Source organism: Heptranchias perlo, chromosome 3 (genome assembly GCF_035084215.1).
Source record: "Heptranchias perlo isolate sHepPer1 chromosome 3, sHepPer1.hap1, whole genome shotgun sequence".
NCBI classification, from domain to species: Eukaryota; Metazoa; Chordata; class Chondrichthyes; order Hexanchiformes; family Hexanchidae; genus Heptranchias; species Heptranchias perlo.
The window spans coordinates 42,832,080-42,847,013 of NC_090327.1; the positions used below are offsets into that span (position 1 = coordinate 42,832,080).

Consider the following 14,934-nt stretch of genomic DNA (forward strand, 5'->3'; position numbering starts at 1 on the left):
ATGATTTTGCAACTTACCTCTAAATATATTCACATCCTGTTCAATGTCCTCCACCATCTTATCTAAAGGCCTCTGAGACTTTAGTTGAAGTGAGGACCAATATATAAATGTAAGCTGTTTTTGTTATCAAAGGTTAAGAAAAGGTTTTCAGAGTAGCGCAAGATATGTTTGTTGTTTGCTGGGTTGTTGCAATTTTGCTTTAATTAACCCCACTCAGAAAACCCCCTTAAAGTACAGTGTTAATCACATATTTGCTTTGTTCTATAGATAACCCTAAAAAGAGGTCCAAAGTGGATATCTCCATTTACTTAAAAGATGTTAATGACAACCCTCCTAAATTGGCAAAAGATTCCTCTTCGTTTTTCGTTTGCCTCCCTGCTCAAGAAGAGACGAAAATAACTATCCATGCTGTAGATGATGATGTAGAAATTGGCCCTCCCTTCAAATTTTCTATTCGTGAAGATCCAGGCGCAAAATGGAAAATTGAACCAATAAATGGTAAGTGAAGACCAGCAGATCAAGTATGTTTATGTGTAATAATAAAATCCAGTGGTCATCATCATAGTTTTTTTGTTCTAAAATTGTATCTAAATTGTATTTTTAAAGCCATTTATTTTGTTTACAAACACTTGAGACTATGATTGTACAATGAGAAGTTTAGAGACTTCATGAAGTGAAACATGCTTAAGTGGCATGCTCTAAATCACTAACAATCGCTAATAACCATTTTTAAGACTTGCATGATGACACAGGACCTAATGTTGGTCTATTATTGTGTGATTGCCTGAAACATGCCATGTCAGGCATGGTAAGCAGATGCTCTGGCTGAGGTCATTTGTGTTGATGATCTGTGTTATACTTGTTTCCAGACATAACGTCATCGGGTTGGATTTTTGCCCTCTTTCCTACCTTAGCGCTCTTGGTGAGGTTACTGAATTTCTTGCAGCACTGCATCCAGGTGTATACTGTTGGCATTTGTATCATGTGTTATCTCCTGCCAAACCATTCTCCAACTCACCATGATAGTCAGCTTTTCAACCAATGTGTCAGCTTGATGGCATTTCACAAGAAAAATCATCTTTTTTCATTTGGGTTGGACGTTGTCAATATGAACTAATCATATCAGTCAGAAGGTACAACTGGAGACTGTCAGAACCAATTAGTTAAACTGGAAGGTAGAACTGAAGGCTACTTGAACAGATTTTTCTTCCACTGTTGGTTGCAGAGAAATTTCAGGCAGAAATATTTTGAGCGAGCTGACGGTTTCTGACAGTTGCAGTTACAAATGTTTTTATTTAGCACTTTTCCCCCAAAGAATATTATGTGACAAGTGGGCTGCTAAAATGAGCTATTATAAACTTTTAATTTTCCTCAAGGCAACTTTCTGGTGCAAGTTCGGCTGTTGTCTTATATGAAGACTTATTTTTCTGAAGACTAGTTGCAGGCCCATTTTTGAGATATGGAGGATGTTCTCTGGTGGGGCTGCATTAAGGGGCTGCATTGAGTGTTCCTGTCACTGCATTGGTGAAATGGGCAGGGTTTGGAATAAAGATTGGGATAGAAATGGTAATGAGCTTTACTTAATTTAAACTGAGATTCCCATATTTTGGGGTTTTATTACAGTGTACAACTGCTGTGATGTGCAGTATGGACCATTGGCTTGTTTGTGTGTGATGTTATGTTCTGTAACTTAGCTGTTTTTAGTTAGTTTATACACTCATGGTTGAGGCCCCTTTGTTTCCATGGAATAGCTGAGAAGAGAGCCCATATCATCATATTAGAGAAGCCAACATCTGAAGGGAAATGTGAGGAGAGAGAATAATAATCGATAAGAGTATAAAATGGCACCCCCAGATTTGAGGCAATCAGCCAGATACACTTCAATGTGCAAAACTGAACTCTCATGCCTGACCCTGGAAACTAAATTTTTGTGCACTTTACTTTCTCTTTAATGATTGCTGTGTGTACTTCTAATAGAAGAAAATAAACCTTTTTGACAGGTTCAAAAGAACATTATTGACCAGGAATTAATATTCATGATAATAGTGGATGAATGTTTACTTGATATTCCTCTGTCCACTTTCTTAACAGGAGGGCATCAGCCCACTTATTTTAACTTTAGCTGTTAAGTTGCTTGAAGTCTACTTTTATTTTCATACTTAAAATATCTCTAACCCTTCCAGGAAATAATTAGTTTTGGCTTGAAATGAATAATTTTAATAGAGGGAAGTAGAAAAGCAGTTAATGACGTAGTTAGCAACTCAGAAAGGCAAAAGAAGCAAAGGTTAAATAATGTTCAGCACAGGAATTTGACGGGGTTTAAGGGTATCTACTTCAATGCAAGGAGTATTACAAATAAAGCAGATGAGCTAAGGGCACAGATAGACACATGGCAGCATGATATCATTGCTATAATGGAAACCTGGCTTAAAGAGGGGGCTAATTGGCAGCTCAATATCCCTGGATATAGAGTTTTCAGGCAGGATAGAGTGGGTGATAAAAAAGGAGGGGGGGTAGCATTATTGGTTAAAGAATCAATTACAGTTGTGAGAAGGGATGACATGCTAAATGTATCATCAATTGAGGCCATATGGGTTGAGCTAAGAATTTAAAAAGGGACAGTCACACTACTAGGAGTGTACTGTAGAACCCTGAATAGCGAAAGGGAGTTAGAAGAGCAAATATGTAGGCAAATTTCTGAGTGCAAAAATAAGAGGGCAATAATAGTTGGGGACTTCAATCACCCTAACATCAACTGGGATTCAAACAGTGTGAGGGGCAGAGAGGGCGCAAAATTCTTGATCGGTGTCCAGGAGAACTTTTTTAGCCAGTACGTGACAAGCCCAACAAGAGGGGATGCAATTCTAGATTTAGTCCTGGGAAATGAAGATGGTCAAGTGGGTGAAGTGACAGTGGGTGACCGTATTGGGGATTAGTTAGTTTTAGCATTATTATGGAAAAGAACAGAGTTAAATCAGGTTAAACGTTTTAAATTGGGGGAAGGCAAGTTTTACAGAACTAAGAGGTGATTTAGCAGAAGTGGACAGGACACCACTACTTGAGGAGAAATCAGTGGCAAGCCAGTGGGAGGCACTAAAAAGTGAAATTCTACAGGTACAATGCAGACACATCCCCTCAAAGAAAAAGGGTGGCACTGCCAAATTTAGAGCCCCTGGTTGTCTAGAAGTATACGGGGCAAGATAAAGCAGAAAAAGAAAGCTTATGACTGTCACAGAAAACTAAATACTGCAGAAAGCCTAGAGGAGTATAGAAAGTACAGGGATGGTGTAAAAAAGGAAATAAGGAAAGCAAAGAGAGGGCATGAAAAAATATTAGCTAGTAAGATTAAAGAAAACCCAAAGATGTTTTATCAGTACATTAAGAACAAAAGGATAGCTAAGGAAAAGGTGGGACCTATCAGGGATGATAAGGGTAACTTGTGTGGAGAAGCAGAGGATGTGGGTTGGGTTTTAAATGAATATTTTGTCTCCGTATTCACAAAGGAAAGGGATGATTCGGATGTGGTAGTTAAAGATGAGAGGTGTGAAATACTGGATAAGGTAAACATAATGAGAGAGGAAGTACTAGAGGGACTGGAATCCTTGAAAGTTGATAAGTCACCAGGGCCGGATGGATTGTTTCCTAGGCTATTGAAGGAAGCCAGGGAGGAAATAGTGGATGCTCTGAGGATCATTTTCCAATCCTCACTAGATACAGGGGAGGTACTGGAGGACTGGAAGACCGCAAATGTAGTACCATTGTTTAAAAAGGGTACGAGGGAAAGGCCGAACAATTACATGCCGGTCAGTCTTACCTCAGCGGTGGGCAAACTATTAGAATCAATCCTGAGAAATAGGATAAATTGTCACTTGGAAAGGCATGGTTTAATCAGGGATAGTCAGCATGGATTTGTTCAGGGAAGGCCATACCTTACAAATCTGATTGAATTCTTTGAGGATTAAAAGGGTGGCTAAGGCAAATGTAGGTCCCTTAGAGGATGAGACCGGGAAATTAATGGTGGGAAACATGGAAATGGCAAAAATGCTGAACAAATATTTTGTTTCAGTCTTTACGGTAGAGGACACTAAGAATATCCCAACACTGGACAAACAGGGGGCTCTAGGGGGGGAGGAGCTAAATACGATTAAAATCACTAAGGAATTGGTACTCAGTAAATTAATGGGACTCAAGGCGGATAAATCCCCTGGACCTGATGGCTTACATCCTGGGGTCTTGAGGGAAGTGGCAGTAGGGATTGTGGATGCTTTGGTAATAATTTTCCAAAATTCTCTGGACTCGGCAAAGGTCCCGGCAGATTGGAAAACTGCTAATGTAACACCCTTATTTAAAAAGGGTAGTAGGCAGAAGGCTGGAAATTATAGACCAGTTAGCCTAACATCTGTGGTGGGTAAAATTTTGGAGTCTATTATTAAGGAGACAGTAGCGGAACATTTGGATAAGCATAATTTAATAGGACAAAGTCAGCATGGCTTTATGAAGGGGAAGTCATGTCTGACAAATTTGCTTGAGTTCTTTGAGAACAGAACGTACAGGGTGGATAAAGGGGAACCAGTGGACGTAGTGTATTTGGACTTCCAGAAGGCATTCGACAAGGTGCCACATAAAAGATTATTGCTCAAGATAAAGAATCACTGGATTGGGGGTAATATTCTGGCATGGGTGGAGGATTGGTTATCTAACAGGAAGCAGAGAGTTGGGATAAATGGTTCATTCTCGGACTGGCAACCAGTAGCTAGTGGTGTTCCGCAGGGGTCGGTGCTGGGTCCCTAACTCTTTACAATCTATATTAACGATTTGGAGGAGGGGACCGAGTGTAACATATCAAAGTTTGCAGATGATACAAAGATGGGAGGGAAAGTAGAGAGTGAGGAGGACATAAAAAACCTACAAGGGGATATAGACAGGCTGGGTGAGTGGGCGGAGATTTGGCAGATGCAATACAATATTGGAAAATGTGAGGTTATGCACTTTGGCAGGAAAAATTGTGAAGAAGGCATACGGAATGCTCTCCGTTATTAGCCGAGGTATAGAATACAAAAGCAAGGATGTAATGATGGAACTGTATAAAACTGGTAAGGCCACAGCTGGAGTATTGTGCGCAGTTCTGGTTACCACATTACAGGAAGGACGTAATTGCTCTGGAGAGAGTGCAGAGAAGATTTACAAGAATGTTGCCAGGGCTTGAAAATTGCAGCTACGAGGAGAGATTGGATAGGCCGGGGTTGTTTTCCTTGGAGCAGAGGAGACTGAGGGGAGACTTGATTGAGGTGTACAAAATTGAGGGGCCTAGATAGAGTAGACAGGAAATACCTGTTTCCCCTTGTAGAGAGTTCAAGAACTAGAGGACATAGATTTAAGCTGATTGGCAGAAGGATTGGAGGGGACATGAGCAAAAAGTTTTTTACCCAGAGGGTGGTGGGTGTATGGAATTCACTGCCCGAATTTGTGGTAGAGGCAGGGACCCTCAACTCTTTCAAAAAGTACCTGGACCTGCACCTAAAGCGCTGTAAGCTGCAGGGCTGCAGACCGGGTGCTGGAAGGTGGGATTAGAATGGGCACCTGGTTGTTCTTCGAGCTGGCGCAGACACGATGGGCCGATTGGCCCCCTTTTGTGCTGTATCTTTTCTACGGTTCTATGGTTCCATGAAGCCAAAATATTGAAAAATGTGGTCTTAAACATCAAAATCGTCTGAGGGGAAGCATGCTCTCCCCGATTCCCTTTGAAAATAAATCTCTTACCTTCAGCACTCACATTCTCCTTTAGTAATTGATAAATTCACCACTGCTGCAAACTGCACTTTTATATACTTCAACATTTCCCACTGCAATCAAAGTGATCAAATGTTGTGTACCTGCAGTTTATGTTATGACCTGCACAGATTCCACTGCAACCTCTTGTCTTAATTTGTCATCAGCTTTTCTGGAGCTATGCCAGCTTATGAAATTTGTGATCAGCTTTTGCTATGAAACACACTGATCATCTGAGGGGAACAGAATGTCCGCCCAGCTCCTGAATTCGCTGATCCAGGAGCTCCATGACCAGGTCTGTGCACTAGGCACCCTTGACTGCCCTCAGGCAATTTTCTGCAACTCTTCAGACTTGTTCCTGCTATTGCTGACAAAAAGGTACTGCCCCTTTAAGCTGTAGCAGGTCATTACGAAGCTGCAGCAGCAAGGAATTTCTGCCCCCTGTTGTGTGGGCTGTCTATGGGGAGCACGTTTCACACCTGCAATTCACTCACAAACATGGGGAAACCTGAAAACTCAGATGGTCGCCTTCTGCCATGGGCCGAAGGCTGGGAATCTTGCCTCATCCACCTGCTTCTGGATTTACATCCGGAGCCCAAAATCAAGCCCATTTTGTCCTAAAGCATTTCTATTTTTAGAAGATGAACCTAATAAAGCAGGTCTTCGTAGAGAATTCAAAATGGCATATAGTTGCTGCATTACAACAGAATAATCTAACCAGGACCTTATTTTACTATCACAAACATTTGGGATTAATTAATAGTGAGGTGTGACCTATTTTGGAATGCCTTTTATGTATTTACGAATTCTTGTTCCTGCGCAATGTCACCACAGCAGTGTTTGTCTTCACAGGTACTCATGCTTCTGTTATCATGAAATTGGGCGCACACAATGAAGAAACAGATTATAAGACTTATGTGACTATTTCTGACAGTGGCTCTCCACCTCTACAAGGAACCGATTTCATAACAGGTAAAGGTTCATTGGAATCTTCTTAAAATTCTAACTAGTGATGGTTTGTGTGCTTAGTGCATGATTGTGCCTATTACAAGAAATGACCTTTTTTTAAGTATTGTAAATCATTTTGTTTTGTCTCATGAGCTCCATGAATAGGGACATAGCAAAGACTCTGCAGTCCTTTTGGTTGGTCCCAAAAATGAATATCTCTCAATTGCTCACTCCCTCATAAATTTCTGTTAAAGTTTTCCACGTTGTTTGTCTCCACTGCCTCTCTGGGCAGTTTGTTCCACACAATCACCACCCTCTATGTAGCTAAATCCTAATTGTCTGTGCACGTCCCCATTTCTAAGTTTCTCATGGTTCGAGAGTTTGAGGAAATCTTGAACATGTCGCGGTTCAATTTACCTGTTCCCATAAATTTCCCTACATTACAACAGTGACTGCAGTTCAAAAGTACTTCATTGGCTGTGAAGCACTTAGGGACGTCCTGAAGTGGTGAAAGGTGCTATATAAAATGCAAGTTTTTTTTCTGTTCTCTATCTGAATGCTATTTCACCAAAGCCTTCTCTTCTTCAACCTGACATCAGCTCAGATGCTTTAAGCTACGTTTCAGTTTGGCTGCCTTTTTTGGCGCTTCCTCCAATGTTTGGATATCCTTGTTGTAATATGGCAACCAGAATTATACACAGTACTCCAGAAGTGGCCATATCAGTGCCTTTTATGGACCTAACATCACCTCTTGGGATTTGTGCTCTATTCCACTGGCTATGCATTCCAAGATATGATTAGCTTTCCTTACTGCTTCTGCACACTGTACTGGCTATTTCAGTGAGCTATTCACCAATACCTCTGAATCTCTCTCCTTGACTATGCTCTGGAGTTTACAAATGTTTAGTTTATATTCCCACTGTTTATTTCCCTTCCCCAGCCTATTTACCTTATCTTTGTCCATGTTAATGCCATTAGCCACTCATTAACTGACCCTCTCAAGCCTAGCCAGATCTCTTTGTATTTTGGCTATTCATGATTAGGAACCGTTTAAATTGTTCCATTGTTCAAGTACCATGCAAATGGATTTCTTCTGAACACTGTAGGTTTATCAAGTAACATTACGTCATGTAAAGTTGCACTGACAGTGCTGCCTGCAGGTGCAGTTCCAGTAGAATGCTGAGACCACTGTCTGCTTTAATATGTAATAGATAGGGGGTTCCATAATCAAGGATATAGAAAGGTGCTTTTGTAACTGCAACCGAGAGTCCTGAATGGAGAGTAGTTATCTCGGGATTACTTCCAGTGCTACATACTATAGGAATAATAAGATAAATGCATGGCTGGAGAGTTGGTGTAAGGAAGGAAAGGTTTAGATTCCTGAGACATTGGTATCAGTTCTGGGGAAGAAGTGGCCTATACAAGATGAACAAGGTTTCAACTGAACAAAACTAGGACCAATGTCCTCACTGGGAGAGTAACTAATGCTGTAGAGAAGGGTTTAAATTTAGAATCATAGAATGGTTACAGCACGGAAGGAGGCCATTTGGCCCATCGAATTCGTGCCGGCTCTCTGCAAGAGCAATAGAGCTAGTCCCACTCCTCCGCCCTATCCCCGTAGCCCTGCAAATTTTTTCCCTTCAAGTACTTATCCAATTTCTGTTTAAAAGCCATGATTGAATCTGCCTCCACCACCCCCACAGACAGTGCATTCCAGATCATAACCACTCGCTGTGTAAAAATGTTTTTCCTCATGTCGCCTTTGGTTCTTTTGCCAATCACCTTAAATCTATGTCCTCTGGTTCTTGACCCCTCCGCCAATGGGAACAGTTTCTCTCTATCTACTCTGTCCAGACCCTTCATGATTATGAATACCTCAATCAAATCTCCTCTCAACGTTCTCTGCTCCAAGGAGAACAACCCCAGCTTCTCTAGTTTATGCAGTAACTGAAGTCCTCATCCCTGGAATCATTCAAGTAAATCCCTTCTGCACCCTCTCTAAGGCCTTCACATCTTTCCTAAAGTGCGGTGCCCAGAATTGGACACAATACTCCAGTTGTGGCTGGACCATTGTTTTATAAAGGTTCATCATAACCTCCTTGCTTTTGTACTCTATGCTTCTATTTATAAAGCCCAGGATCCCGTATGCTTTCTTAACCACTTTCTCAACTTGCCCTGCCACCTTCAAAGATTTGTGCACATATACTCCCAGATCTCGATGTTCCTGCACCCCTTTTAGAATTGTGCCCTTTTGTTTATATTGCCTCTCCTCGTTCTTCTTACTGAAATGTATCACTTTATACTTTTCTGCATTGAATTTCATCTGCCACGTGTCCACCCATTTCAGCAGCCAGTCTACATCCTCTTGAAGTCTATCACTATCCTCCTCACTGTTCACTACCGTTGCAAGTTTTGTGTCATCTGCAAATTTGGAAATTATGCCCTCTGCACCCAAGTCCAAGTCATTAATATATATTTAAAAAAAAGCAGTGGTCCTAGTACCGATCCCTGGGGAACACCACTGTATACCTCCCTCCAGTCCGGAAAACAACCATTCACCACTACTCTCTGTTTCCTATCACTTAGCCAATTTTGTATCCATACTGCTACTGCCCCCTTTATTCCATGGGCTTCAACTTTGAAGACAAGCCTATTACGTGGCACTTTATCAAACGCTTTTTGATACTCTATATACACCACATCAACCGCATTGCCCTCATCGACCCTCTCTGTTACCTCATCAAAAAACTCAATCAAGTTGGTTTAACATGATTTGCCTTTAACAAGTCTGTGCTGGCTTTCCTTAAATAATCCACATTTCTCCAAGTGACTGTCAATTTTGTCCCGGATTATCGTTTCTAAAAGTTTCCCCACTACCAAGGTTAAACTGACTGGCCTGTAGTAGTTGGGTTTATCCTTTAACCCTTTTTTGAACAAGGGTGTAACATTTGCAATTCTCCAGTCCTCTGGCACCACTCCCTTATCTAAGGATGATTGGAAGATTATGGCCAGTACCTCCGCAATTTCCACCTTTACTTCCCTCAGCAACCTTGGATGCATCCCATCTGGACTGGGTGACTTATCTACTTTAAGTACAGCTAGCCTTTCTAGTATCTCTTCTTTATCAATTTTTAGCCCATCCAGTATCTCAACTACCTCTTCACTTACTGTGACTTTGGCAATATCTTCTTCCTTGTCAAAGACAGATGCAAAGTACTCATTTAGTACCTTAACCATGCTCTCTGCCTCCATGCATAGATCTCCTTTTTGGTCCCTAATCAGTCCCACCCCTCTTGTTACTACCCATTTACTGTTTACATGCCTATAGAAGACATTTGATTTCCTGTGTTACCTGTCATTATCCTGTGTATTCTCATACTCTCTGCCCCTCTTATTTTCTTTTATGCCTCCCCTCTGAACGTTCTATATTCAGACTGGTTCTCATGTGTATTATCAACTTGACAAATGTGTGATACGCCGCTTTTTTCTGCTTCATCTTACTCTCTACCTCTTTTGTCATCCAGGGAGCTCTGGTTTTAGTTGCCCTACCTTTCTCCCTCATGGGATTGTATCTAAAATGTACCCGAGCTATCTCCTCTTTAAAGGCCGCCCATTGTTCAATTGCAGTTTTGCCTGCCAATCTTTGATTCCAATATACCCAGGCCACATCCGTTCTCATCCCATTGAAATTGGCCCTCCTCCAATTGTGTATTTTTACTTTAGAGTGGTCCTTGTCCTTTTCCATTGCTAATCTAAACCTTATGATACTATGATCGCTGTTCCCTAAATGTTCTCCCACTGACACTTGCTCCACTTGGCCCACCTCATTTCCCAGAAACAGATCAAGCAATGCCTCCTTCCTCATTGAGCCAGAAACGTACTGGTCAAGAAAGTTGTCCTGAACACACTTTAAAAATTCCTCCCCCTCATTGCCCCTTACACTATTGCTAAGCCAGTCTATATTAGGATAGTTGAAGTCCCCCATTATCACTACTCTGTGGTTCTTGCACATCCCTGTAATTTCCCTGCAAATTTGCTCCTCTATATCCTTCCCACTAGTGGGTGGCCTATTGACTACCCCCAATAGTGTAATGGCACCTCAATTGTTTCTTAAGTCTAACCAAATAGATTCTGTCCTTGACCCAAGGAAAACCCAAAAATGTTTTATAAATACATAAAGAGCAAGAGGATAACTAAGGAAAGAGTACGGCCTATTAGAGCCCAAAAAGGTAACCTATGTATGGAGGCGGAAGATGTGGGTATGGTGTTTAATGAATACTTTGCGTCTGTCTTCACAAAAGAAGGGGACAATGCAGAGATTGTAGTTAAGGAGGAGGAGTGTGAAATATTGGATGGGACAAACGTAGTGAGAGAGGAAGTATTAAGGGGTTCAGCATCTTTGAAGGTAGATAAATCGTCAGGCCCGGATGAAATGTATCCCAGGCTCCAGATCTCATTACAGCTTTGGTCCAAACATGGACAAAAGAACTGAATTCCAGAGGTGAGGTGAGAGTGACTGCCCTTGACATCAAGGCAGCATTTGACCGAGTGTGGCACAAAGGAACCCTAGTAAAATTGAAGTCAATAGGAATCAGGGGGAAAACTCTCCAGTGACTGGAGATGGTAGTGGTTGTTGGAGGCCAATCATCTCAGCCCCAGGACATTGCTGCAGGAGTTCCTCAGGGCAATGTCCTAGGCCCAACCATCTTCAGCTACTTCATCAATGACCTTCCCTCCATCATAAGGTCAGAAATGGGGATGTTCGCTGATGATTCCACAGTTTTCAGTTCCATTCGCAACCCCTCAGATAATGAAGCTGTCTGTGCCCGCATGCAGCAAGACCTGGACAACATCCAGGCTTGGGCTGATAAGTGGCAAGTAACATTCGCGCCAGACAAGAGCCAGGCAATGACCATCTCCAACAAGAGAGAGTCTAACCACCCCCCCTTGACATTCAACGGCATTACCATTGCCGAATCCCCCACCATCAACATCCTGGGGGTCACCATTGACCAGAAACTTAACTGGACCAGTCATATAAATACTGTGGCTACAAGAGCAGGTCAGAGGCTGGGTATTCTGCGGTGAGTGACTCACCTCCTGACTCCCCAAAGCCTTTCCACAACCTACAAGGCACTAGTCAGGAGTGTGATGGAATACTCTCCACTTGCCTGGATGAGTGCAGCTCCAACAACACTCAAGAAGCTCAACACCATCCAGGACAAAGCAGCCCGCTTGATTGACACCCCATCCACCACCCTAAATATTCACTCCCTTCACCACCGACGCACCGTGGCTGCAGTGTGTACCATCCACAGGATGCGCAGCAGCAACTCGCCAAGGCTTCTTTGACAGCACCTCCCAAACCCGTGACCTCTACCACCTAGAAGGACAAGGGCAGCAGGCACATGGGAACAACACCACCTGCACGTTCCCCTCCAAGTCACACACCATCCCGACTTGGAAATATATCGCCGTTCCTTCATCGTCGCTGGGTCAAAATCCTGGAACTCCCTACATAACAGCACTGTGGGAGAACCTTCACCACACGGACTGCAGCAGTTCAAGAAGGTGGCTCACCACCACCTTCTCAAGGGCAATTAGGGATGGGCAATAAATGCTGCCCTTGCCAGCGATGCCCACATCCCATGAACGACTTAAAAAAAAAAGCAAGGGAGGAAAAAGCAGAGGCTCTGACCATCATTTTCTAATACTCCCTGGCTACAGGCGTGGTGCCGGAGGATTGGAGGACTGCTAATGTTGTGCCATTGTTTAAAAAGGGAAAAAGACATAGACTGAATAATTATAGGCCAGTCAGTCTAACCTCGGTGGTGGGCAAATTATTGGAATCGATTGTGAGGGACAGCATAAATTGTCATTTTGAAAGACATGGGTTAATCAAGGACAGTGAGCATGGATTTGTTAAAGGAAGGCCGTGTCTGACTATCTTGACTGAATTTTTTGAGCAGGGAACAAGGAGGGGTGATGAGGGTAACATGTTTGATGTAGTCTACATGGATTTTAGCAAGTCTTTTGACAAGGTCCCACATGGCAGACTGGTCAAAAAAGTACAAGCCCATGGGATCCAATGGAAAGTGGCAAAGTGAATTCAAAATTGGCTTAGTGGCAGGAAGCAAAGGGTAATGGTTGGCGGGTGTTTTTACGACTGGAAGGCTGTTTCCAGTGGGGTCCCGCAAGGTTTAGTGCTAGGTCCCTTGCTTTTTGTGGTATATATTAATGATTTGGACTTGAATGTGGGGGGCTTGATCAAGAAGTTTGCAGATGATACAGTAAAATTGAAGTCAATAGGAATCAGGGGGAAAACTCTCCAGTGACCAGTTTGGACCAAAGCTGTAACAAAAATTGGCCGTGTGGTTGATAGTGAGGAGGAAAGCTGTAGACTGCAGGAAGATATCAATGGACTGGTTAGGTGGGCAGAAAAATGGCAAATGGAATTCAATCCAGAGAAGTGTGAGGTAATGCATTTGGGGAGGGCAAACAAGGCAAGGGAATACACAATAATTGGGAGGATACTGAGAGGTGTAGAGGAACAAAGGGACCTTGGCGTGCATGTCCACAGATCCCTGAAGGTAGCAGGACAGGTAGATAAGGTGGTTAAAAAAGCATATGGGCTACTTTTCTTTATTAGCCGAGGCATAGAATATAAGAGCAGGGAGGTAATGCTAGAACTGTGTAAAACACTAGTTAGGCCACAGCTTGCATACTGCGTACAGTTCTGGTCACCACATTACAGGAATGATGTGATTGCACTATAGGGGATACAGAGGAGATTTACGAGGATGCTGCCAGGACCGGAGAATTTTAGTTATGAGAAAAGATTGGATAGGCTGGGGTTGTTTTCTTTGGAACAAAAGAGTCTGCGGGGAGATTTTAATTGAGGTATATAAAATTATGACGGCACTAGATAGAGTAGATAAGGAGGACCTATTTCCAATAGCAAAGGGGTCAGTGACCAGGGGCCATAGATTTAAAGTAATCAGTAGAAGGATTAGATGGGAGCTGAGGAGAAATTTTTCATCCAGAAGGTGGTGGGGGTCTGGAACTCGCTGCCTGAAAGGGTGGTAGAGGCAGAAACTCTGAACTCATATAAAAAGTACTAGGATGTGCACTTGAAGTGCCGTAACCTACATGGCTAAGAAAGTAGGATTAAGCTGGATAGCTCTTCTTCGGCCGGCACGGACATGATGGGCTGAATGGCCTCCTTCTGTGCTGTAACTTTCCATGATTCTATGACCCCTCCAGGACTTCCTCTCTCTCCAGCACTGCAATATTCTCCTGAAATCAATACATCCACTCCCCCTCCTTGCTTTCCTTCCCTATCTTTCCTGAACACCTTGTATCCAGGGCTATTTAGTACCCAATCCTGCCCTTTTTTGAGCCAGGTCTCCATTATCACCACATCATCGTATTCCCATTCATTTAAATGAAGAGGCAGAAAGGAAAGCAAAAAGGATAGGAGCGTAAGAAAGATAAAACAGAAAAACAGGAAAGTTGTAAAGAACAGATCAGAAAGAGGGGGATTAAATGACTGCCAATAAGACAGAGGCAGGATTGAGTTATAAGCTTGTAAATCCACACTGTTGTGAATAAAATTGGTGAGCTAGTGGTACAAATTGCTATGGTCAAAATCCTGGAACTCCCTTCCTAACAGCACTGTGGGAGAACCTTCACCACACGGACTGCAGCGGTTCAAGGCGGCGGCTCACCACCACCTTCTCAAAGGCAATTAGGGATGGGCAATAAATGCTGGCCTCGCCAGCGACGCCCACATCCCATGAATGAATTAAAAAAATTATATAATAGCATAAATGGAGATATGGCTTAGGCTAGGACAGGATTGGGAGCTGAACAATTCTGGTTGCAAAATATTCACGAGGGATTGAGTCGGAAAATAGGAGGAGGCTTAGCAGTGCTAATCAAACATTTTGGGGTAGGCCTTGACTTTGCGCGATAGTGTAAAACGGGTGATAGCGCGTCGGCAGCCCATTTTACATCTCACATGATTTTACCATTGACTTCAATGAAAATAAAAATTGGGAGTGATGTAAAACTGGCTGTTGACTTGCTATCACCCGTTTTACACTATCGCATAAAGTGAAGATCGACCCCATTATTACCGTGCTAAAACATAGCAATAAAAAATGGGATGGTGCAAAAGCTGAATCTCTTTGGTTAGAGTTAAAGATAAGGAGGGAA

General features: G+C 42.6%; 1 protein-coding gene across 8 annotated transcripts in view; it reads left to right on the plus strand.

The window, feature by feature from the left end:
• Positions 1–14,934, plus strand: part of cdh17 (cadherin 17, LI cadherin (liver-intestine)) — a 171,270-nt gene that overhangs the window by 142,875 nt on the left and 13,461 nt on the right. For all 8 annotated transcript variants that reach the window (XM_067979305.1, XM_067979324.1, XM_067979337.1 and 5 more), the window contains 2 exons: positions 268–498; positions 6,622–6,741. In XM_067979305.1, coding sequence (XP_067835406.1) covers positions 268–498; positions 6,622–6,741 — 351 coding nt within the window. The remainder of the gene's footprint in view (positions 1–267; positions 499–6,621; positions 6,742–14,934) is intronic.